Source organism: Lissotriton helveticus, chromosome 11 (genome assembly GCF_964261635.1).
Source record: "Lissotriton helveticus chromosome 11, aLisHel1.1, whole genome shotgun sequence".
In the NCBI taxonomy this organism is placed as follows: domain Eukaryota; kingdom Metazoa; phylum Chordata; class Amphibia; order Caudata; family Salamandridae; genus Lissotriton; species Lissotriton helveticus.
The window spans coordinates 489,123,225-489,150,186 of record NC_136072.1 but is presented as its reverse complement, the minus strand read 5'-3'; the positions used below and the strand labels follow the sequence as shown (position 1 = coordinate 489,150,186).

Sequence of the window (26,962 nt, the reverse complement as noted above, 5' to 3'; positions counted from 1 at the left end):
TAGCGGGTGGCATGGTCCACCAGGACGAGGATGAAGCGATGCCCTTGCGAGGTTTGGGGGTCCAGGGGCCCCACGATGTCGATCCCCACTCGCTCGAAGGGGGTGGTCACTACTGGAAAGGGTTGGAGCGGGGCCTTCACCTTACCCCCGCTCTTTCCGCTGGCTTGGCAGGTCGGGCAAGTGCGGATGTGGATATTAACATCGTTGCGCATTCTCGGCCAGTAGAAATGGGTCACCAGGCGGCTGTAAGTTTTGTCCTGCCACAGGTGCCCGGCGAGGGGCACATCGTGTGCCAGGTTCAAGAGGAAGTCTCTGAATCGTAGGGGGACCACCAACACTCGGCTGGCCCCCAGCTCGGCAATTTTTTGTTCACTGTATAGGAGGCCGTGGTCCCAGTAGACCCAGTGGGACCCCGAGGTGTCCCCGGCAGCTTGGGCTGTGGCTTGCTGCCGGGTCCCCTCGAGGGAGGGGCAGGCCTTCTGTTCCTGCCGGAATTGTTCTCGGGTGGGACCACCCTCCTGGCGCCATTGGGCTAGTTCGGGTATGTCGCTGAGCTCGGTGCTGTCTTCATGGTCGGGCTCCGAGGGCCCGGGTTCAAGGTTGGATTCTTCGTGGACTGCGGGCGGTGGTGGCGCGGGCCACTCCGGCTCTTCCGTCGGGCGGCCTCGGTCGCCGCCAGGGCCCGGGTAGTCATAGATCGGGTCGTAGCGCAGACCCACTCTGGTAGTCCCATCATCCCTAGATGTTCTCTCCGCTCGACTTGGGCCCAGGGAGAGCTCTCGAGGTCGTGTCCGAGGAGGCAGTCCACGGGGGCGTCGTCCCGGACGGTCACCTTGAGGGTGCCCGACACCCTCCCACCACTCGAAGGGGATTCGGGCCATCTGACACAGAGTCTCGGAGTTGTCGGCGGCCCTCACGGGGCATCGCACGTTTGGTATGATCTGTTCGGGGGTCACCAAGTGGCAGCGGACGGCCGTCACACTGGCTCCCGTGTCTCGGAGGGCTTCGGTCCGTCGTCCATTGATGTGGACCCACTGACGGTATTTTTGAGTGTTGCTTGGTAGCGGGGCCTGGGGGACCATGTCTCTTTCGCCCAGGCAGGCTAGGGCCATGGCGGCCGGTTCATACTCTGTCTGATCTTCATTGTAGACTTCTTCGTCTTCTTCTCCCCCTTCCCCCAGGGCTGCAGCAGCGAACTGGCGGGTCGGAGGCCCGGTGGTGCCGGGACGCTGGTTCATGGGGCAGAGGGGGTCACTGGCATAGTGACCGGGCCGCTGGCATCTGTGGCAAGTAATGTTCGGGCGGGGCCCCGGCCGTGCTGGAGGGGGCCCTCTTCTGGTCAGGGATGGCGAAGTGTTATTCTGGGGGGACCCCCGAGGTGGGCTCCTTCCCGGGGCCGGCGGGAAGTCTCGTCTCCTGTTCTGGCCTCCTCCGCCGCCACGCTGGCGGGGGTGCCCCTGGCCGTTCCGTCCCGTTTCTCCTATCGGGGTCCGGGGGACCCGGGTGTTCACCGATCGATCAGCCTCGACGGCGAGTTTTCGGGGCTCGGTTAGCTTGCTGTCGAAGAGATGCTGTCTGAGCTCGACAAAGCAGTTGTTGGAGATGAGGTCGAACAGCTGCTCGTAGGTGGACACTTTGCTGCCCTTTATCCATCCTTCTAGGGCCCGGCTATAAAAGTTTACGTACTCCACCCACGTGGTACCGGGGATCTTTTTGCAATCTCTGAACCTCTGTCGGTACATCTCGGGGGTGAGGCCATACCGGGTGAGCAGGGCGTCCTTCATGTGGTCATAGGAGGACATCACATCCTCGGCCAGCTCTAGCAGGGTATCTCTTCCTTCGCTGACAAATCTCCCCCATAAGCCGGCACCCCAATCTTTTCGCGGGATGCGGTGCGCGGTCATGGCAACTTCATATGCCTTGAACCATTGTTGGATATCGTCATTCTTGTAGTATTCCTTGACGATATCCTTGGGAATGTGGACCTTCGGGTCGGCAGGAGGTGGAGGGTTCCGGGTTACCGCGGCGCCAGCCTCTTAGATCTTGGCTTTGATCTCTAGTTCTTTGAGGCCCCGCTCGTGTTCGTACGTGAGCTTTTTTTCTTCCAATTCTCTTTGCCTCCGCCTCTCTTCCAGATCTTCCTCTAATCGTAGTTGCTCAATGGCCATTTTCTTTTCTGCTAATTGAAGTTCTCCGTCCAACCGGAGTCGGGCGAGCTCTAGTTCATGGAGCCGACTCCTCTCTCGCTCCCGGGCGTCTTCGTGGGAGAGGCCCGGTTCTCTGTTGGCGGTTCTTTCTTCCACGGGGGCTATGACTGTACTCAGGGGTACTTCTAGGACAATGTCATCGTTAGTTTGGGGTGGTTTCGCCCCGGTCTCCACCCATGTTTGCAGCGCTTCTTTAATATCGTCTTTTGTGCTTAGTCCGGTGGTAGCGATACCCAGGGCTTTGCAGAATTGTTTGAGTTCTTTATGTATGGGTGTACTCTTCTAGTCGTTCCTTCTGGAATTCTGTGGTCGTTCCTGCTTCCTTAGTACTCATGGTTGCTGTGTGCCTCTGTTAGTAGTGGCGAGTTACTCGCTGTACGATTTGCGCGGGCTCGGATCCCGTCGCTTGCCACCAATGTTGGAAAGGCGATCCCAGGGGAGACAGAAGATGTCGGACTGCCTGCCCCGAGACCCCCCTTTCTCTATGGAAGAGGCCGAGCGCCGTAGGGAGGCCTCCTTGGCGAGGCTCCTCTCCTACAATCGTAACAGCGGAGCAATCACACTACCACAGACGGACACCACACGAAGGAATATTCTCAAGAATCTTTATATAAGAAATGAAGGCACGTTCTCGTAAGATGATAACACAGGAATCGGGGGATCCGTAAAGTCTTGGCTTCGGGAAAAGGGGGGTAGCGGGACAGTCTTGGCACCAACTGGTGTGTGGATAGTTCAAGGGGTAAGGCCGCAACAGCGTCAGCGGGGCCTCGAAGGTGGTTCAGTTCGGTCAGGCCGCGACAGCGTCAGCAGGGCCTCGAAGGTGGTTCAGCTCTGTCAGGCCGCGACAGCGTCAGCAGGGCCTCGAAGGTGGTTCAGTTCGGTCAGGCCGCGACAGCGTCAGCAGGGCCTCGAAGGTGGTTTCAGCTTGGTCAGGCCGCGACAGCGTCAGCAGGGCCTCGAAGGTGGTTCAGCTTGGTCAGGCCGCGACGGCGTCAGCAGGGCCTCGAAGGTGGTTTCAGCTTGGTCAGGCCGCGACGGCGTAAGCAGGGCCTCGAAGGTTCCAGGTACATGAGTTTAGATCAGGATCAGCCGCGACAAAGTCAGCAGGGCTTCGACTCCAAGATACAACTGAAGTCCTAATCCAGGGCTGGCCCAGATATAGGACTGGAGTCCTTTGATGTCCGGACCCTCGCGCCTGGGGGTCAGAGGGGCCGGGATGAAGGTGTCCAGACACCCAGCAGGGGGGTGGAGCCAGCGCCCAGGGAGGCTGGAGGGCGATCGATACCAGGCGTCCGGGGACGGCTGGAGGCCCATCGAAACTCCTCTCCCCCGGGATCCGCCAAGTGGCCACTCTACCCCCTGGGAGGATCTTGGTGCCTCGATGTCGGGGCTTCGCTGGGGCCGGGGCCAGGGATGGCTGCGACCACGTGCTCGGGACGTGATGGGCCCAAGATGGAGTCGGGCCGGAAATGGTGGCCTGGCATGGTCGCCAGACCGGCAGTGTTGGCGAGCAGGGTCCGCCGAGGTCCCAGGGGGGAGAGCCGTGGGTTGCCAGGGGGCTGCTCTCGTCGATGGTTCGGGTTCAGGGGGGTCGACAGCGGGTCGACGGAGGGCCGATGTCGTCCCGGGCCCGCCGTGCGGGAGGGGTAGGACCACGCCACGAGGCCGGGTCCAACAAAGGTGGACACTGTGGTACCTCAGGTACATAATAATAATAATAATAATAAAGGGGTTTATAGAGCGCCTGGTGACGCCATCCCGGGGTATCCCCGCGCTGTGGAGAGAGAGTCAAGAGAGCAGAAACAGCAATCCCTAGAGGGCAAACAAATGTGTTTTTAAAAGCTTCCTGAACATAGTTTCAGTTTTGGCTAGTCTGATCTCAGTTGGAAGGATGTTCCATTGGGTGGCTGCCAACACCCGAAAGGAGCGACCTCCCATCCTGGCCCTTCTTACACGAGGAACTGTAAGGAGACCCATACCCATTGAGCGAAGTGCTCTTTGGGGCAGATAGGGGATAGCTAGATCCTTCAAATATTCCGGCGCTTTTGCAGAAATTATCCTATAGCAGAAAAGGAGAGCTTTAAAGAGGATCCTTTTCTTTATAGGAAGCCAGTGAAGGGCAACCAGAGTAGGCTTTGATGCCGTTCTTTTGGGGAGTCTGAGGACTAAGCGGGCCGCCGTATTTTGCAGCACCTGCAATCTTCTTAAGTTCTTCTCCGTAGTTCCTAATAGCAACACATTAGCGTAGTCAACGCGGGACGTGACCAACGCTTGGGTCATAATGCGTCTGGCCTCAAGTGGCAGTAGGTCCAGAGTGCGGTTTAGGGTCTTCATAACCCCAAAGCATTTCCCCACGAGTTTGTCAACATGACTCTCAAAAGAGAGTTTAGGATCAACCCAGACCCCCAAGTTCTTAGCCTCACTGCACGGGATGGGCAGAGAGCCAAGACAAGGCGGCCACCATTCCTGAGTCCAGCTCGCCCCATCTCCCCCTATCACTAAAACCTCCGTTTTAGCACCATTGAGCTTCAGGCAGTGTTGATTCATCCAGCCAGCAAGCTCCTGCATGCAGGTTTTAAAGTTGGCCGCTGCTAACGTGGGTGACTGTGACAGGGAGATGAGCAGCTGCGTGTCATCGGCATAAGATACTAAATCTATGCCGTATGACTGAACTACCGCTGCCAATGGAGCCATGTACAGGTTGAACAGGGTGGGACTCAGGGCCGAGCCCTGAGGCACCCCCTGTTCTAAGGCTACGCTGTTGGAGAGGAACATACCTCTCTGAACCTGAAAACTGCGGTCCGAGAGGAAGTCTTTAAGCCATCCCAATGCTGCCTTAGTAACCCCAGCACTGCTCAGACACTGTAGCAAGGTGGAATGTGCCACAGTGTCAAACGCAGCGCTGAGGTCTAGCATAATGAGTGCCATTATATTACCCTCATCAGCTCCAATCCGCAGAGTTTCGGTCGCTCTCAGCAGGGCAGTCTCAGTGGAATAGTTCTTTCGAAAGCCGGACTGAGAGCTATGAAACATATTGTTCGACTCTAAGTGATCCATAAGTTGAGTGTTTACAAGTTTTTCCGTCACTTTCGCCAAGTAAGGTAAAAGGGAGATTGGACGGAGATTTTCCAGTATATCCTGGCTTATATTAGATTTCTTTTTTATCGGCAGAACTATCGCTTTCTTCCAGTCTCCCGGGAGGGCGGCCGAGGAGAAAGACAGTTGGATAATGTGTCTGAACAGAGGCTCTAACACTTCTAGGCTGGCATTGAGTATTTTGGGGGGGGCCGGATCACGGGGGGAGCCTGATTTGACACTTTTGCATACAGTAACCAGTGTTTCCGCAGAGGGAACCTGAAAACTGGGCAGATCTGAATCTAACAGACCCACCTCCCTACTATTGCCAAGATCAGGGTCAGCAGTCAGATTACCCATAAAATTGGCATAGATGTCCGTAATTTTACCTGCGAAATATTTAGCAATGTTGTTGCAGGTTTGCCCATGAAGAGCAATTAAATCATATGCGCCAACAGATCAACTCCCTCCAGGCATGGGCTGATGATGTGGTAGGCTGGGCGCGCCGTAACAACCTCTGGATCGTGGGTCTGCTGGAGGGGACGGAAGGATCTACACCTATCGAATACATTGAGAACTGGTTAAAGTCTACTGTGGCCCAGACCGGATTGTCCGCAAACTTCACAGTCGAACGGGCACATCGGGTCCCTACACGTCGCCCTATTCCAGGCACCAACCCGTGTCCCATCTTGGCCAGGATTTTGAATTATAGGGATCAAGATCGCCTGCTGCAGGCGGCGAGGGACAATGGTCCCCTGCAAATTGATAACGCGAAGATTTTACTATTTCCAGATTACACTCTGGCAGTTCAGCGCAGAAGATTTTCCTTTATGGAGGTGAAGGCACATGCTCGCGCAGCGGGCATATCGCTTGCCTTATTGTTCCTGGCAAAACAGAAAATCCTCTATAACCAGCGGTCCCTGTTGTTTGATACCACTGAGAGTGTGTGGGACTGGCTGGACAAGACGTTCCATGATGTCCAACCTATGAGGCGTATGGATTCCTCACTGCCCAAATCGCAACGCCCCCCTCGGAGGCGTAAGAAGGGGCTTCTTACTCAAAGTTCGGTCTCCAGTTCCTAGGTTTGTCAACAAGTGATGGAGGGCAGGCGAAGGGCACTACACACTGCCTCAACTTTTCGCACCACTCGCCAGGCTATCAGTTCTAGCCCGTCTGAAGGATTGAATGCAGACACTAATTCCGATGGTAGCGTTGCACTGTTTCCTTCTGCGACCTCACGACTTAGCAATGATCCTCGAGCCTCAGCGGAGTCTTAGTTATTTGTCTTGTACCCTTGTAGGGCATGCTTAACCTATTGTTGTCTTATTGTCCTGTTTGAAGTGCTGTTGTTCAACATATGTGCCTTGGCCCGCCTGGTAGAACGTCATGGAACTTGTCTGCCGATACGACAGGTGGGGATGGATGAGCAAGTTCCCTGGCCCGGCCCACGCTCTGAGCGCTTTCATGTGGTACTTACTGCTCTTGTGTGGCTGCTGACAGTAATGGCTACCTTCCCCCAAGGGCGTTACCACTGATTGAATGTGAAGCATGTTTACTTTGTTTCTACGGTTTGGTCAAACGAAGTTTGGGTGTTGGACCCAGTATTGGGACCCTGTTGAGTTTGTTGTAACTATGCCGCATGGTCTGTGGGTCGTGGTAGGGTGGGTGGGTGGGTTTGGGATCCGTGGGGGGGTCTCTCATTCTTTTTGATGATGCCTGCTGTTAATTCGTATGCATTTGTCTCATGGAACGTCCGAGGTATGGGTTCTGTGGCTAAACGACATTGAATAGCTGCGCAATGACATCGCTGTAAAGCACACATAATCTGATTTCAAGAGACACATCTGATCCCCACTGAAACTACGAAACTACACAGGAGATGGCCGGGGCAATGTTATGCAACGGCATATTCGGCCTTTTCTAGGGGGGCTGCCATCTGGATTCGGGCGAGCACACCCTTCCACCTTAGCGAGAGCAAAATTGACGACCAGGGCCGGTTTGTCCTTCTGCTGGGAACGTTGGATGGTAGACAAGTAGTGCTGGGGTCCCTCTATGCACCAAATACGGATCAGGAGGCATTCTTTACATGGGTCTCCCAGGCACTTGCTGGCTGGTCCCATTTCCCGTGGCTTTTGGGCGGTGAATTAAATGCGGTATTTGACGTAAATCTGGATCGTTCCCATCCCCCTTTATTTGAGGCACAGGCCGCGACCATAACATGTTGAGCACAAGGCTGGAATTTATTGGATGTCTGGAGGGCATTGCATGTGAACATGAGGGAATATTCCTTTTACCCCCATAAGCTACACACATGTCTGGATTACTTTCTTTGCTCCCCTGATTTATCCTCTTCTATTAAACATTGTGAGTACCTGACCATAATCCCATAGAATTATTATTGACTTGGGGCCGTTCCCCTGCTCCTATTACAACGAGGAGAATGCAGCCTTTTCAATTGGAAGACCAAGTATATCGGGCTGCATTGACTGCAGCTATTGATACATATTTTGTGGAGAATGAGGGTACTGCCTCGTCCAGATCTATTGAGTGGGAGGCCTTCAAAGTGATTTTACGTGGGGTTGCTATGGGGACTTTGGCAGGATCGCGGAGGGAAACGATCAGGGACATCACTGACCTAGAAGGGGAATTGCAGGCTCTGGAGGTGGCGGCTCAGGGGAGTGTAGACGGCGCAGAGCCACTTCAGTCCGCCAGGATTAAGTATGCAGAGTTGTTGGATCGATTACGTCTGATAGATTTTAATGCCTACATACTGCATACACACTCCGAGGCGGATAGGGCGGGTACGCTATTGGTGAGACTGTTCCAACCTACAGTGAGTCCTACTCCCATTTTAGCTGTGAATACGATCAATACCGTGTTAGTTATATCTCAGGGTGAGATCAATGCTGCGTTTCAGGAGTATTATGCTCGTTTGTATACCGCCCCATGCTTAGATGTCTCGGCTTCCACACTTTCCTTTTTGTCCAAGGTCCAGCTTCCTACGGTTTCGGATTCGAGTGCTAAGGACTTGTCTGCTCCGATTACTGTTGCAGAGATTCGGGTGGTGATAAAGGCGTTGGCCCGTAACAAGACACCGGGCTCCGACGGCCTCCCTGTGGAGTTTTATTCCACTCTTGCTGATATGTTGATCCCGGGGTTGTTGCAACTTTATACTACTTCCCTGGAGGACGGGGTCCTGCCTCCTACTACCAGGGATATATTATTTACAACAAGGGGTGGTGATGGACAGAGTCTCTGAATTAAGCAGAGTACTCTCACCCAGTCAAGAGATCAGGGCTTAATCCAACACCGTTTTTTAGCTCATTGCACCATCCCAGTTTCAGAACCTGGCTGTATGCAAATTAGTCTGTCCCTGGCCCAGTGCATCATGGGAACAGGGCAGACCAGACTACAAAAGCCAATTCTTACACTGGGAAGGAAACAAGCTTCCGGGGACCGGTTTCTGGCATTTCAGCCGTCTTCGGCCCGGCTTGCTTGAATCCTGATGGTGCAATGAGCAAGGGACTCACATCTGAGTATACCCTTCCACGCTTAGGGTGGACAAAATTATTTACAACAAGGGGTGGTGATGGACAGAGTCTCTGAATTAAGCAGAGTACTCTCACCCAGTCAAGAGATCAGGGCTTAATCCAACACCGTTTTTTAGCTCATTGCACCATCCCAGTTTCAGAACCTGGCTGTATGCAAATTAGTCTGTCCCTGGCCCAGTGCATCATGGGAACAGGGCAGACCAGACTACAAAAGCCAATTCTTACACTGGGAAGGAAACAAGCTTCCGGGGACCGGTTTCTGGCATTTCAGCCGTCTTCGGCCCGGCTTGCTTGAATCCTGATGGTGCAATGAGCAAGGGACTCACATCTGAGTATACCCTTCCACGCTTAGGGTGGACAAAATTATTTACAACAAGGGGTGGTGATGGACAGAGTCTCTGAATTAAGCAGAGTACTCTCACCCAGTCAAGAGATCAGGGCTTAATCCAACACCGTTTTTTAGCTCATTGCACCATCCCAGTTTCAGAACCTGGCTGTATGCAAATTAGTCTGTCCCTGGCCCAGTGCATCATGGGAACAGGGCAGACCAGACTACAAAAGCCAATTCTTACACTGGGAAGGAAACAAGCTTCCGGGGACCGGTTTCTGGCATTTCAGCCGTCTTCGGCCCGGCTTGCTTGAATCCTGATGGTGCAATGAGCAAGGGACTCACATCTGAGTATACCCTTCCACGCTTAGGGTGGACAAAATTATTTACAACAAGGGGTGGTGATGGACAGAGTCTCTGAATTAAGCAGAGTACTCTCACCCAGTCAAGAGATCAGGGCTTAATCCAACACCGTTTTTTAGCTCATTGCACCATCCCAGTTTCAGAACCTGGCTGTATGCAAATTAGTCTGTCCCTGGCCCAGTGCATCATGGGAACAGGGCAGACCAGACTACAAAAGCCAATTCTTACACTGGGAAGGAAACAAGCTTCCGGGGACCGGTTTCTGGCATTTCAGCCTCTTCGGCCCGGCTTGCTTGAATCCTGATGGTGCAATGAGCAAGGGACTCACATCTGAGTATACCCTTCCACGCTTAGGGTGGACAAAATTATTTACAACAAGGGGTGAGAGTTTTCTGCTTAATTCAGAGACTCTGTCCATCACCACCCCTTGTTGTTAATTATTTTGTCCACCCTAAGCGTGGAAGGGTATGCTCAGACATGAGTCCCTTGCTCACTGCACCATCAGGATTCAAGCAAGCCGGGCCGAAGAGGCTGAAATGCCAGAAACCGGTCCCCGGTAGCTTGTTTCCTTTCCAGTGTAAGAATTGGCTTTGTAGTTTGGTTTGCCCTGTTCCCATCATGCACTGGGACAGGAACAGACTAATTTGCATACAGCCAGGTTCTGAAACTGGGATGATGCAGTGAGCTAAAAAACGGTGTTGGATCTAGCCCTGATCTCTTGACAGGGTGAGAGTTTTCTGCTTAATTCAGAGACTCTGTCCATCACCACCCCTTGTTGTTAATTTTTTTTTTTTTTTTTTCCTACTACCAGGGAGGCGACTGTCACGTCCTTGTTAAAACCGGATAAGAAACCAACTGATCTCCTATCTTATAGGCCGCTTTCTATTCTTGACACAGAATACAAGATACTCAGTAAGGTCTTAGCGTCACAACTCCTTCCACTCCTTCCTCGATTGATCCATACGGATCAATGTGGATTCATACCCCAGCGCAGTACCTCTTTAAATATTCACCGGCTCCATGCATTTAACACTTCCCCTCTTGCTGGTTGCTTGTCTTTAGACGTGTGCCAAGCTTTTGATACCCTGAGATGGCCGTATATGTTAGCGGTATTGTCTAAATTCAGACTGCCCCAGTCCTATTGTGCATGGATTAAATTGTTGTATACTTGTCCTACAGCACGCGCTAAGACGGGTTGGACCATCTCTCCCTCTTATACGATCTCCCGTGGGGTGCCCCTTATCCCCCATGCTTTTTGTGTTAGCCCTCGAACCTCTTGCGCAGTTTCTGCGTTAGATCATGGTCCCTTATGGCATCCCCTTGCGTGGGGTGATACATTCAGTATCATTATACGCTGATGATATGCTGTTGTATTTTCGAGATTTGAATGCTGATGAACGCACGATAGCTGCTGCCTTTTCTAGATATGAGGAAATTTCTGGCCTGTGTCTTAACGCCTCTAAATCGGTTACCTTTGCCTTCTATAATACTTACGCTTCTCCCATTCTACAATTTGGTCAGATGCACTTTCGAGTCGAGCCTGTCACTTTTAAGTATTTGGGGATTAATGTCTATAGATCAAACGCCGATACCATAGATGGTAATGTAGTGCACACCATTAATTCACTGCGCTCCCAGATCGCCTTTTGGAATTCATTGCCATTGACGTGGCGGGCCGCTTGGCTGTGTCGAAAATGGTTATGCTACCCCTCCTCCTTTATTACTTTGTGAACTTACCGGTGGTCCTTCCTTCCTGGATTTTTAAACTACTTGACACACGGTTGTCATCTTTGATATGGGGGACGGGCAGACACCGGTTGGCACTGTCTAAGGTGCAACTACCTAGGGCAGCGGGGGGCATGGGGGCGCCTGATTTTAAAACGTATTGTATAGTGGGACAATTACAGTGGATGGCATATTGTTTATCGGGTAAGAATTTATTTGAAATTGGGTACTCCCTGGAATTTTTGAAACGTGGAACCCTTCAATCGCAGCTCTGTCCGGGTGCACAAAAGCTGCGTGATCCTCCTTACTTGCTGCACGTTGCATTACATTATTGGAAACAGGCGAAAAGGCTGGCGAGATTGCCATTTCTGTACTCCCCGAATATCCCCCTATGTGGACTGCACGTGGGATACTTTCGATTAATCAAATACAGGGGTGGACGCGAGAGGGGGTAGGGACAGTCGGGGATTTATTTTTCAAGGGCCAATTGATGCCACATGATGAGCTTGTACGTACTTACTCGGTGCCTGAAACCTTGTTTCTCACACATGCTGCAGTAGTGCGCTTCACTTGAAGTTATTGGTACGCAGATCAGGAAGGACCCCCGACTTTTCGCATGCTGAAATCGCTACCCATTATGGGACACGGCCAACACTTAGTGCGCTGGCTCTATCGATGCTTGAGGGAACATTTATATGCTCCATTATTGCATCTTAGGTAGAAATGGGACTTTATATTAGGGCGCGAATTACAAGACAGGGGATGGGCTCAAATGTTAGAACATCCCAGGCGAGTCTTTCGGAACTGTCGTCTGAAAACGATTCAATTATTTATATTACATAAAGCATACCTTGCCCCAGCGACGATACCAAAGATGTTCCCTACTGCGTCCTCGGCATGTCCGTGGTGTAAGATGCCTGAAGCTGATTTCCTTCATATGATATTGTATTGTCCGGTGCTGCGGGGATTTTGGTCAGAGGTTGCTCGGGGGTTGGAGGTATTGACGGGGCGCACACCATGGGACACAATTGAGGCTTGCCTTCTGGGACTTTTCCCTCTCCCTAAGAAGGCAAAATTGCTGCGCAGATTTACAGGTTTGGCTTTGATGCTGGCTAAACATATGATAACGCAGCGCTGGAAGTCTACACTAGCGCCTCGTGCAGGCACTTGGCGCGAAGAGGTGGGCAGATGGGCGGTTGCTGAGAGGGAGGCTTTACAGCGTGAAGAGTACAGGGGACTGCGAAACGGCCGATTTCTCTGGACTGGGCACACCTAGTGGAACTATTTATGGCTGACAAGGGGGATGAGCGGGTAGAATCACAAGGTGGTATGCGGGAAAATGGTACAGTTCTCTGACTGCTAACGGTATAATGCCTACGCACGCTCTGCCCTAGTGCCTTCTGTTCCTTTCCCTTCTCTCCGGCTTTTGAATTTCTCTCCTTCGGAGGGCCCCCCTCTCTTCGCCCCCCTTTCTCCCCCCTTTCCCCCCCCTTTCCCCCTTGTTTCCTCTCCCCTCCCCCCCTCTTTGCACACCCTTCCCTGAGGATCTCAGACCTGACACGCACCGGTCGCAAGAACATCAGCGGGGTGTATTGTCTCTGTGGTGGCGATTACGTTACTTGTTTAGTTTGGGTATTGTTTGGGATGAGATACTTTGGGTGGGGGTTTTTAGGGGTACTGCGATTGATCGCACATACTAGGGTCGTTATTCGATATACAAATATACAGCTTGTACACTTATGTTGCAAATACTGTTGTACTTTATGTAGAGTGTTTTCACTACATGTAAGCTTTGCCTCAGCACACAAACAAGATTTATGCCAAATTGTTATTTTGAAATGTAATCAACTGCTTACTACCAACTGTGTACACCTGTATATTATTTGCAGTACTCAATAAAAAATATTTTTAAAAAAAAGTCACATGCCAGATATATCATTTTCTGGTACAGCTTTGCCAGAGGGAGCCACACCACCTCACTTTTCTCCAGGTTCAGTAACATCACCTAGGCTGTCACCTGGAATCTCCCCAGGTCTCCTTCTGTCGTCACAAGACCACAGGACAGTCCACATTTGACTCATGGACATCGCTCTAGATCTAGAACTAGATTTCAAAGAAGATTCAGAGAAATACGCCATTCATCTCACTCTAGATCAAGAAGAACTAGTACAAGCTGTCACAGAAGGCTACGATCTTGACCCAGAACATGGTCCACTTCATGGACAACAACCTCAAGATATTCCATCAAAGATTATTCTCCAAATAATCTCTAACACCCCTCCATTAAGAGTTTCTCAAATTGATGACTTGACAACTTTTAATGAGTTTCTAGTAAGAGGTGCAACAAAGTTGAACATTGCCTGTGCCAGCTCCCACTGCATCTAAATCTGTCATCTTTGAGACCTTACATCAGAGGTCTTCAAACTTTTTGATGCCGAGACCCCCTTGTCAAACCTATTTAGACTTAAGGACCCCCTCTGACAAAAGTTTCTAGAAACTGGTACTCCTCATCATCAACAACTATCGACAACCATAAATGCGCCTGTTAGACCTTTCATCTTTTGGCATGTTTCCCCTGTTTTTTTCCTTTCCGACATCCTAGTTTTTACTCTTTTTTTCTGGTTTAGTGTCTCTGCGCACTTTCTCACCACTGTTCAGTGTTAAAGTGCAAGTGCTCCTATTGTAAATTGTATTATGGAATGGTGTTTCCATGATTGGCATGTTTGACTTACTAGTAAGTCCCCAGTAAAGTGCACTGAGGGTGCCAGGGCTTGTAAATCAAATGCTGCTGGTGGGCCTGTAGCACTGATTGTGCTATTCATCAAAGCAGCCCTGAAAAGGGTTTTCAGACCTGCCACTGCAGTGTGTGCATGCAGTTTGTAACTACAATGTTGATCTGGCAAGTGCACCCACTTGCCAGGCCCTATTCTTCACTTTTCTTACATGTAAGTCACCCATAATGTAGGCCCAAGGTACCCCTGTGGGCGGGGTGTCATGTATATTAAAGGTAGGACATGTACTGGTGTGTGTGACATGTCCTGGCAGTGAATTACAGTGTGTTTCATTTTTCACTAGGGAAAGGCTATTTGTCCCATAGGATAGAATGGGAGTTTACTTATAACAATTTACAAGCATATCTTCCCATTGGGACAAGATGGAGAAATGGGTTTGAGTATGCCTGAACTCAGAATATAAAAATGAATATTTTAGTAAAGATGATTTTTATGTTCTGTGTTTGGAAATACCACTTTTAGAAAGTATGTATTTTGTTGCTTAGCCATCCTGTGTGTCTCTGCTGAGTTTGTGTATTGACTGTCTGGCTTTGGAGTGACAGGGGCTGGGGATATTCATTTTCATCAGACAGCCACTGGGGTGGTAAAGGTGTGTCCAGCCTTTCCTGGATGAGTCAGGGCTGTGCTGAATAGACCTGGGTCGTATTTATAGTAGTGGGAGGAGATTTCCAGGCACCTGAATGCTGTCACACCTCCTGCCAGGAAGCTGGGCCAGAGAGGATGGAACTGGTCTGGGCTTGGCACAGGCACTCTCTGCCCAAAAGCACAAAGAGAAACTGAGTATAAATATTGAGGCCCAGACCCCAGAACTTTAGAACTCGCTGGAATCAAGGAACCTGCCAAGAAGAAGAGCTGGAAGAACTGCCAAGAGGAGTACTGCCCCTTTGCTGTGTTGTTGCTTTGTTAGGTTGGCCTGCAGTTGCTGATTCTGCCTTGGGCAGTGAAAGGACTGGACTAAACTTTCTTTACTTGTTGCTGAGTATCTCCAAGGGCTTGAAGTAGAGCTTGCCTCCTGTTCTGAAGTCAAAGGGACCGCAAAGACTTCACCTACCTCTGGGTACCGCCTCTGGAACCGTGGATTCAGTTACCACAGAGGAGGGAAAGCAACCGACTCCGTCACCGGCTCTGTCATTGGCTCCGCCGCTGGCTCCGCGTCCTGAAGGCACCACAGAGGACACTGCCGCATCTCGCACTGCAAACCTGGTCTCACTGACGACAACGACAGCTGAATAGCTGCTGCTTGCACGTGACCTGTGGCCACCGCACTCTGCACCACCTCGCTGCACTTTGCCGCCCTGGTCTCACCGACGCCGTCGCTGACTTCGAAAACAATGACCGCACCCTGGCTTGGGGGCACTGCTCGCAAGTCTTCAACACACCTTCCCGTCCCACACCACAGTCTGGACAGACCAACACCAGCTCCCCGCAACTTGCACTAACACCTGCACCGTGATCTTTCAGCACAGGAAAGAGCACCGTCTTCACTCCGCACCTCAGCCCTGGTCTCACCGATGCCGCTGGATGACTGCCACCGAGCCAAACAAATCTTTGTCATCACAAAGAGCCAGACTGCTCCCAAGCAACGTTAATACTTGCAGATTAACTAATAAGGCACATTTGCCTTTCATTCAGGCAAGCAAAGCAGCTGATAATGATCTAAATGAGCCTTCCCAGGGCAGGAGGGCTGTCTTTTTGCAGGGACAAGTGAAGCTGGGGAATCTGCAACCCCCTTCCCAGGACTCCACGACCTTCCTGGGGGTCGCGCCCCACAGATTGAAGACCTCTGCCTTATGGTAATGCAAGTTACAAGCTATAGCAAATGGTTTATCAACCTCCTGCACCGACAGTAGAAGTAACCTACCATACTATTAATACGTGTGGGGTTAGAATAGTAATTACACACTTCATTGCGGTCAATGGGGGAAGAGAGAGAGAGAGAGAGACAGAGAATCTGCTTACACATTTTATGCAATGGTATTTTAATCATGTGTGCTTGTTTTAACAAAACTTTTCAGGGCTTTAAGTGGGATGAAATTACTGAAAGGTGGGGGCTCAAAGGGGCGTGGCTAATGTAATTAAGGGTGTGGCTTAAAACACAACCTTCAAATCTGTGCTAAGCATAGTGTGCCGCCCAACTTGTATTTTGCTGTTTCTGTCATTGCATCCAGATATGTAATACACCAAGTAACATCATACCTACAACAAGTTAGGACTATTGGCTTTGTCAATGGTTGTTAGTTGCATAATATAAATAGGCAGCAACTATGGCTTGTTGTATTTATTATTGAAAAAGCTTCCACTTAAAGCCCTGATAACACCACAACACTGTTGCGGCTCCTGAGTTTCAAAAAGAGAAGGGAAATCCGGAGAGAACATGACTCTCTTTAAAGCATTTCCCTTCCCCTACAAGGCTCACCTGGCATGACGTCATGCCGTAACTTCTCCACTAGTGAGAAGTGAGTAGAGTGAGCAGCGCACATCGATGTGTTCACCTGGCATGATGTAATGGTGTAACTTCTCCACTAGTGAGAAGTGAGTAGCGTGAGCAGCGCACATCGATGTGCTCACCTGGCATGATGTAATGCTGTAACTTCTCCACTAGTGAGAAGTGAGTAGCGTGAGCAGCGCACATCGATGTGCTCACCTGGCATGACGTCATGTCATAACTTCTTCAATAGTGAGAAGTGAGCAGTGTGAGCAGCGCACATCATGTGCCTGCTGTCAGGGCAGTCCGGAAAAAAACAAACCGCCTGTGCCAGGACACAAAACAGAGCCCGGTAGAGACCCGTTTCGAGGCCCCCTTTAAAAAACTACTGGTGCTCAGACCCAGTGAGACCCGGCCCACTTAAAGCCCTGCTTATCCCACCAAAACCAGGATGCAAGGGTTAAATTTCTGAAGTAGGTAAAAAAAACTGAAGAGATGCAATGACTATAGGAGTGTTGTTTCGCTGTGCAAAATAATTGTTACAAGCAATCTGTGACGCGGTATGAAACGCTTTTATCATGAAGGTTTTACCATAAACTTAATTTTGGCCTCTGCACTGTAGTAATATACTTGTGAATACGAATTTATTAGTACAGTTGTTCTAAATAACCTGTTATTGGGCTGCATTTATTTTCACAACTATGACAGAAACAAATACATTCTACGTTTTATAGATAAAATTGCCGTTTATATTTAATTGTAATCCAGAATTGAGAAAACTGGATTATAACAACGACAATAATGTTCATGCGTCTATTGAGCAAACTGCTGCCCTTTTCTGTTTAAGGAACTGAATATTTTGTAGTCCATTGAGAGGTGCCTCAAAAGACAAGGTACTTGCAGTTGCACACTACTGTGAAATAACTTGGTTTGCTGTGGGGTCAATTTATTACAAACTACACCTTACATCAGATATTAATTTTAATCTTCTTGCACCGCTGGTAACTGAAACTAATAGAAATCTCATTCAAATCTTGAAATGTTTCTTTAAACATCAATGAACGTAACGTATATAGGTAAACGCGTTTTCAAAAGTAATTACATTTCCGCTTTTATGAAAAATTACAACGATCAATATACACTCGATATATATAATAAATTATACATTTAGGATTCCTGAAATGAAAAGCTGAATGTTCTGTTTTTGTACAGCGCTAAAATGAGGGGAATACATTTGAGAGTTTACGGACCTGTAAAAGCTGAAATCAAGGAAGGAGACGCGTTGAGCTCTTTGAGTACGTGCCTCTCTCATTGGGGGGCGGCAACTTTGCATCTCTCATGGGGTGGGCATCTCTGAGCCTCTCTCATGGGGGGACATCTCTGTGCCTCTCTCATGGGGGGCAACGTTGCCTCTCTCATGGGGTGGGCCTCTCTGAGCCTCTCTCATGGGGTTCAACTTTGCCTCTCTCAGCGGGTGAGCATCTCTGAGCCTCCCTCATGGGGGGCATCTCCGAGCCTCTCACTTGGGGGGGGGGCACCACTGTGCCTCTCTCATGTGGGGAGCAGCTCTGTGCCTCTCTTATGGGGGGGATGCAGTATCTCTCTGCCTCTTCTTCCTTCTTCTTCCTCTCTCATGGGAGGGCATCTCTGTGCCTCCCTGCTGGGGGCGGGGGGGGGGGGGAGGCAGACAGGCTGTAACAACATCTCCCAATGAAGAACAGACTCTCAGGTGCATTACTCCCACACAGGCGCTAGGTATGAGGGCTCGTGGGACATGAACCAAAGATTTATGGGACTTGGGGGGGGGGGGAGGGGGGGGGAGAGAACCTTTCATGTGCTTTACTGATGGGACCCACAACTCCAGGCGCGCAAAGCCCATTGAACTCAAAGGGCTTCAGCCTCTTCCCCCAGCCACCCCCCACTCACCCTCCGTCGTGTATGTGAGCCCCGGCTGAAACAGCTTCATGGACACACACAAAGCCGCACCCAAGTACTTCACAGGTCTTTAAAAGACCTTTTGCTTGTTAATGAGGCTTTGATGTTTTTCACCCCTCGGTGTGAATTAGGCCTCCGCCGTTGAGCACGCTCAAACTAGTCCAACCCCACCTGCTCTCGACTGGCCCTTTTATGCGTGTACAATGAGCACAGCAAAGCTGCGGGAACCTTTAAAATATGCAGGTATGGCGCTTATTGGTTAAGGCAAGCCACACGTTTCAAGGAACTGCACGCTCTGACAGAATCTGCGACCCCTTCCCAGGACTTCACGACCCCCCTGGGGGTCGCGCCCCACAGATTGAAGACCTCTGCTTACATCGAAGAACATCATCAAGACCTCTCATTCCTCTTGTCCAGGTTCTTCTTGAGCCTGCAATGCAGTTATTCCTGACACCTGCACCTATAAGGTCAGCTCCATCTAGGCTCTTGCAGAAATATAAGCGTCCTAACCAAGCTCCCCTCTTTCTCAGGGCAGATCCAACACCAGATTTGGTAACTGAGGCTGCAGCAAGGAAGTCACGCATAGTAGTACCATCGTCTTCCATACCATAGGATAAGGAGAGAAAAACAATAGACCCTCTGGGAAGGTAAATGTGTGGAACTTCAGCTTCTACAATGAAAGCAGCAAGTTCCAATGCCCGATATGATAGATCTCTTTGAGACTGCCTACAAAGGTTTACAGACAAACTTCCTAAGAAAGACAGACAAGATTTTGCAGAAGTCATTAACAAGGGAATGCTGGTATCAAATAATATCATTGGTTCAGCTGCTGACATTTGAAATGTATCTTCCCATGGTTATTGCCATGGTATTTATGCTAAGAGATCCTCATGGCTTAGACTAACAGATCTAAAACCAGAAGTGCAAACTAGAATCCTGAAAGTGCCATTCTCAGGAAACACGCCGTTCGGATCTCACGCAGATGACGAAGTGCCATAGATGTAGACTGACTTAGTCACCTTAAAAGCTATGAGCCTCAAAAAGAAAAAATTATTTAGAAAGAGGTACAGGCCTTATGACAGGCGACACTATCCTCAGAGGGTTCAAACCCCTCACTGGTCACATCACTAGCTGCAATACCAGCAGAAACAGTGATGCCATTGAGGGAGTAGGGTTTCTATACCTCAGTCTTCTGGAATAATCATTTAATAACCCCCGCCACTGGTCATGTTGACCTTTGACAGTTGATGAAGAGAAATAAGGAGCCATTATCAGCATACATTCATAGCAACACTTATTAGACCTTAGCTTGGTCAATAAAGAGAATTCTTATGAGTTAATGGGTTTTAGTTTTTATTTACTTTTCGTCATTCAGTCATTCAGTATTAAACTTTACATCTCAGCATTAGTTAATATGTATATATTTTTTAACCAATGTAATTGATTTTATGAGTACATTATACACAATGCATTCAACACAGTATATTATTATAGTCAATCAGAGAACACATTTTACCAGTGGGCCAGTGCATCATAGACAGTAATAAAAGTTTTGACAGGAGACATTAGTTCCTTTGTTACATCATCAACAAGCAACTCAAGTAACAAGTGTAACTAGCAGGACACTAACATTTCTATTCACCAAGATCTAAGCAGCATGAATGGAGGATATTTGTGGATCAGGTTGGAAATCCGTTATAGCGACACTTCAGGTGCAGACAGGTAGATGAAGGCCTAGCATTCCAGCACCAGGGCAAACGATGCCCAAAGGGAAAATGTGATGGGGTGGGGGGAAGAGAACTCCGAACATGGTACAAGGAGAGAGAGGGCGCATGCTCAAAGGGCCACAGCAATGAGAAAGGAAGGAGGAGCAGGGGGAAAGGTAGAGGGGAGAATAAAAAGGGGCAGTGGAAGCGGAGAGGAGAGAGCAGCTGCCTTAGGTGCATAAGGTGCATGGGTAGATGATTGCCCTATTAAACTCTTTTTCTGTCAGCTCGCGACCATTGTCCCATTCCCATTGTTGTCTTGTAGATTGCATCAGGTTCTGCGTGGTAGGGGTCATCGCATATGTGAACCATGTGATAGGGTGTCAACCACTTCCAATCACATGCTCTCTCCTCTCCGCTTCCACTTCCCCTTTTTATCAGCGGATGGGTGTCCGTTTAAATGTCCATGATGTGCCATTGCCGCTGCAATTCTTATAGCAGTGTTCTCTTCACCAAGAAATGGCCTACATTGATTGCACGATCCTCGCATAATTGTTCAAAAGGCCCAAGGGCACTGTTTTGGAACAGGGTGTCCAATGCATCCAAACCCTCCGGTTCTTAGAGCTACACCAACCAGTTCCCAGAAAGGTTATAATGATCCAACAGGGATCTCCGGCATGTATGGTTTCAGGGTCGGAGTTAGACGGAGACTCCTAGCGTAGCTAGCGTATGCTATGGCCAGTAGCTTATTATGGTTTGTGGGGAGTTTACCAGACAGTAACAACTCATAAATCACTTGGGCAACTTGATCCAGTGGTGTTCCTCATGTCACTAGGGCGTAGTGGTGTTGGGTTTGTAAACAAATCAGGGGAGCCTAGCTTCCTCAACTGCTCCATAGCATAACCTAACCAAGGGATATGCAAGCCCCCCTCATGTGTCGATTTAGGGTGGGAGCTGAGCTTGACCAGAATCTTAGCCAGCGCATTATTGGTGCAACTGCAATAAGATAAGAAATTTAGCCCAGACCAAGCTCCTCATGTATCATGAAGGCAGGGATGTAAGTGGGGACTGCAAGGTGTCAATGCAAAAATGTGTTATCCACCACCTACAGTTCTCTTACATCCTTGTACCACCACACGTCACATCTGTAGTCTCTTGGCAAATTCCATAGTATTACCCGCTGCTCTTGCCAGGACGTTCTTTTTATGTGCTCTTTGCCCAACTCCTGACCCTCTGTCATCGAACAACACTCCCAAATAAGGGAACATCAAAACTAAAGAAAGTGCTACCCCCCTGCAGAAGAACTTACAGCTGATATCCTTCTAGGTACCGATCGACATGGTGTAGGGTTTGTAAGAATTGGTTGTGCGATCTAGAGAGACCAAGAAATCTATAACAGTATTTAAAAGATTTTGAAGACCTATGGCAGTAAGAACAAACAACACCGCAACATCTGCATATAGTAACACAGGAATAAATCTTGAGCCAGCCCTAAAGAAGTCTTTAAAGTATGCTTATAGTGCATCCCCTAGCTTGTTGATATAGAGGGTGAACAACAGGGGAGGGGCAAAAGACACCCCTGCCTTACCCCTCTCTTGACCTCCCAGTAGGCTGACACACAGCTACCCTCATTATACCTCACTGCAGCTGTGAGATTTGAATGAGAGGAATGTAAAAAAGACACTAGATACATGACCAGATCCAAGATGATGAGCCAAACCTTGGATCTGTTGACGTGGTTGTATGCTGAGGTTAGGTCCATAAAAGCCATGTGCAGGGAACCCCTCTTGGTTATAGTGTATTTCTCCACGACCAGGAGGAAGTTGATGCATTGGTCCAATTTCCCTCTGTCCTGTCTAAAACTATATGGTTAGTCTTAAATTACATTACAAGTATCTAACCAGGAAGTTAGACGCTCCTGGACCACCTTTCCCATCATTTTTGCAACTGAATCTAAAAGTTAGATCAGACAGTAACACACTCGGTGGTCTCTCGCACCTTTTAAAAAATATGTAAAAAGATAGCCTTGGACCAAGAAGAGGGGAAATCACACAAACAGGCCGCATTAAAGACCCATGTTAATAGCTGGGCCCAGGTCAAAGGGTCAGTTTTAAACAGGTCCAAAGGACCCCATCCTTTCCCTGCACTTTCCCTCTGGCTGTAGCCAAAGTGGCTCATTAAACCTCTTCTACATTGAAGGACAATGGTAAGGTATCAATTCCAGGCTCCCACACTGTGTCTAACACCCCCAAGTCATTGCCACTGTGCAACCCTTCAAAATGTTGAACCCATCTCTCAGTGGGGTATAGTACATTCCACTGTGGAATTTGCTGAATCCGAAAAGAAGGGGCTAACCCACTCATTTTTAATCAGACCAAGGAAATAACACAATCGCATTCACAACACGTTTGCTGTATTAATGTGTTTACACCTTCAAACCACAACCGCCTTTACTATCCACTCTACTGGATGTTCAATTTCTGGACATTGGATTCAGGAATATGGAATTTTATAATTATTGCTGGCCACTATTTTATAGCTCCATTCAGGGTGTATAACCTATCCTCTGCTAATAGATCTGCGAGCATGAAAAATTATAAAAAGTTACGTAAATAACGTCACTTCAAACTTAGTTAACCAACCTGGAAATTCGGCGCCTTCCTAAGTCAATGAAGCTTTGCCACTGTGTTAGAATGGAGCATTTTCACAACAATAAAATCATCTTTTGCAGTGATGTTCAGCCAACAAAGAGAGGTTTTGGTGAAGTTTTAAAAGTGTATTTTCTCATTAAGAGATTAGTCAATATTGTTGTTTCTTTTATTCAGGTTAGTCAGAAAAGATCAACTACAGATTTTTGTTTTTTTAACTGGTTAGAACAGTCATCGAAAATAACAGTGTGCTCTATTCAGAATATAGGGCCAGATGTAGGTAGCCAAATACCGGTCGGTAACGGCCGAATTCGCCCGTTACCGACCGGTATTTGGCTTTTGAGATGTAGGGGGCAGGAAACAGGCCATTTCGGTAATTTTACCGAATCGGTAAATATACCGGTCGGAACATTTACCGACCGGTATTTTTACAGAATCGGTAAAATTGAGATGTAGGTGGGACTCTTCTGAGTCCCACAAGCCCTACAAATTCGGTATTTTACCATCAAATTCAATTTGATGGTAAAATACCGATTCAGGTGTGCATGCACATGTGTGCATGCACACCTGTGCCATATGACAGGCAGACCTGCCCTTAGGGCAGGTATGCCTGCCACATGGACCCCGAACCTTTTTTGGGGGTGCTAGAGGGTGTCAAAGTGACACCCCCTGCACCCTTGTCAAAATCGATATTTACCGATTCGGTAAATACCGACCGGTAATGGCCCATTCATTCCTATGGGCTTCAAAGCCCATAGGAATGAATGGGGCATTACCGGTCGGTATTTACCGAATCGGTAAATACCGACTTTTAAAGATTCGGTAAATCCACATCTGGATTTACCTACATCTCGGTACTTCTATTTTACCGATTCATAAATACCGAATCGGTAAAATTCGGTATTTATGAGTCGGTAAAATAGAATTACCTACATCTGGCCCCATGTCCCTATTCTAATCTAATGGACCTATCCTATCCTAACAAGAACCCATAAAGCAATCCTTCTGGAAAAGAGCAAGTAGAATGTTGAAGCAAAGTCAGATAACTAGGAAAAAGATCAAACTTCCCATAATGGGTAGTTCTGGAAACCCAGCAGAGTTCTCAGGACAGTTGCAGTAGCAAATGTTTAAATGAGCGAGAGGGTGAGAGAAATCACAGCAGTAGCTATGATCAGCATAAAGACAGAGAGCCTATTTAATCTGCATAAGGTGAAGTAAAACAAATCACTGTCAGCAATAGTTTATGGTAATTCGAGCCAGCACAACGAAGTGCTAAGTGGCATGGCAGGGTAGGAGTGCATAGAATGTCTTGACTCTCTAGCTAGGAATTCCAACTATATAGAAAAATTCCTACTATATAGAAAGACCACTAAACATGTTGCTGAAACAGGTGAATATGTATCAGCATCCAACGGAGGACAATCTTCTGATGGTCTGTCGTCTTCGTTCTTGATTCTCACGGTAAACATCAATGTCAACATGAAGTGGTGGCTACAACGTATTACAAAAAGTTACATCTACAAAACTTTTCATGGAAACCATTTGCAAGCCTACGCTATTAGCTGTATGGTGGCCCTTTGTGTAACAACGAGCTGCTGTATGGAATGAAACATTTGATTTCTGGTATGTCCTGTTTAGATCACGAAATAGAAGCTGAAATAAGCACTTTCTTTCCATAAATATGCTTATTTATTATGAATATGTGACAAAGAAAACAATCTAAATACTTTAAGTCATATGGGGTTAGAAGAAGAGAAATATATTCAGCATCAAACAGCACATTTCACAGAAAAGTCAGACTCTATAATTCAATTATAAGGTTAAATTACTATTTATGAAAGCCATTTATTTTTCTTAAAGCAATAGAGAAGAATAAAAGAATAGTACAGTTGGAAAATGATAATAATGAAAGCTTTCTGCAAATTTAAGCAGCATTTCCATTTTTGCACATTTGATAAAAACACATTCCTTTGCATTTCTGTGTTAACATTTTTAACACGTTTCTATTTTATTATTTGGTAAATGTTTCAGAAAAATGTTCAGCTTCCTTAGAAGGAAACTAAGGAAACCATGAACACGGTGCAGATCGAAAGGGCTGTGGGAGTGGCGCATGCCAGTGGAATATTAGACATCCTGATGAATATGGCACAGAATGTATTACTTATTTACAACGGCTTGCGCGATTTAACTGTGGTTTTAGCTCAGTAAAATAACAACGTGTTTATCTTAAGCAAAAATGCATTTAAAAGAACAATGAAGTCTAATGTGCCGCATTGTAGGCATTGAGACATTTAGCCTTGTTGGGGTTTAAACTAAACAGCTGTATCCATTCTTCCTAAAGGTGCATTTCCCAAAGAAAGCTATCAGCAGGGATGCTCCCTCTACTTCTAGTGATTTGCTGGATATTTTCCTTCAAGATGAAGCTTTGTACACGGGAACAGAGTCTGCATCACCGGAGAGCAAAGGATTGGGAGTTTGTGCGTCTTTGATATCGGACTCTAATGGATGTGGGGTGTCCAAAAGTGGAAGAGGTACTGTACTTAAATTTTTTGTTAAGTCAAACATGGTTTATAACTATTTCTCTAACTCAATCGTTCACACCTACATGGCGCTGTCCACTCTTTAGCAAGCGGACCTGTAGCCTTGGCACCCAGATGTTTCTTTCTTCCCTAGCCACATTATTCAGACCTTACATTGAAACAACACATAGTTGGCCCATTTTGCTTTCACTCTAATTTCTCAGAAAAATCAGGCCCTGTGTGTGGTAAATGATAAGGCCTGAGAAAGACTTGAAGACAAAAGGACTGATTCACAAATTCTTTGATGTGGTTTACTCTTGTAGTACTCCTTGCTTTCTCCTAAATTCTAGCTGCAACCCAAAAGTACTCCTGTCTTATTCCTGAAATTCAGGAGAAAATATGCCGAAGTGCATAACTAAGCTGAAGCTACTCATGTATTGGTCCTTGTGAATTTGACCGATGAGTATTTATAGCTTGCATAACTTCATTAGATCACATGGCCATTAAAATGATATTTTTAATAAAAAAAAACCTTGATCAGGCTTTTCTGTCAATTACAAAAATAAAGGTTCTGCCATTCTTCATCAACAGAGATTAATCAAAATGGAAATCTACGTTTGTCACCTCGAAAGATGGTCTCTTTTCTGTCCCTGATTACATGAGTTGGCTGCTTGAATCCATCGCACAACAATTCAATTTTTCTTGTTTTGAGATTTCATCTGGCAAAATCAGAGCATTGTATCCTCAATTGATGATGAGACAATTAATTGTGAGTGCCAGAGTTTGACTGTCTGTAAACAGGCATAGGCCTTCACATGAAATACGGTGTCTGGTTGTTTAGTAGTTACTGTCTTACTCCTAAATCTAAATATCTGCCTGTCTTGTGCTTAACCTCCAACAAATCAAGCTCAATATCTAACTGGTGTGTATCTCGGTTTTATCTGCACTTTTTGAACTCTCAATGCGCTGTGGACCTCATAGTTGGATGGCTCTTGATTAATTGTTTACTTCTAAATCACAAGTTTCTATATCCCTAAAACTCCCCAGTGCACAATGTATATGGAGTAAATATTTCCTCCTGTCTTTCTTCAGTGCAATTTTTCATATGCATTTCACTTTGTTTTAGCTTATGACCACTCCGTTCATAACTAAAGGAGTGTAACAGCAACAGTTTGTAAGCAGTTAAATATTTATACAACATGTTCCTCAGTACCTGTATAGCATACTACATGTTCCGTCCATACCTGTTCAATAATATTTTGTGCTGCAAGAGAACATTTCCATCAGTGCTAACCAAATATTCGAAAAGGAAATAAAACTTGAATTCAGGAACAGGACTTCTGAGTGCTCTGAAAGAGACCTGTATACATTCCTATCAGCGCTGCTCCTGAATTTTAAAACTTCTCCCTTATTAGTCACAGGTTGCAGGCGCTGGAGTTCAGGGTTATGGATCAAGGTTTTCTGCACCTGTTCCAGTTGACCCGAGATCTTGTCTTGATATACCTAATTTGCCACACGCTAAAGTCAATCTTAGTCTTTAAAGTTGGAAAATACATTAAATTGGCATTCTTTAATGTGTGGTATGATAGAGATCTAGTGGTTAAGTGGAAATAAAGCGGACAGCTGGAAAGAAGCTGAAATCAAAGAAGTGATACATTTTCCTCCTACTATTTCTCTTGCTTGTTAAT

At 47.6% G+C, this 26,962-nt stretch overlaps 1 protein-coding gene across 1 annotated transcript in view; it reads left to right on the top strand.

The window, feature by feature from the left end:
* The window catches only part of LOC144792911 (period circadian protein homolog 2-like), a 385,755-nt gene that overhangs the window by 302,311 nt on the left and 56,482 nt on the right, over positions 1-26,962 (top strand). The window contains exon 19 of the mRNA XM_078668113.1: positions 25,097-25,286. Coding sequence (XP_078524239.1) covers positions 25,097-25,286 — 190 coding nt within the window. The remainder of the gene's footprint in view (positions 1-25,096; positions 25,287-26,962) is intronic.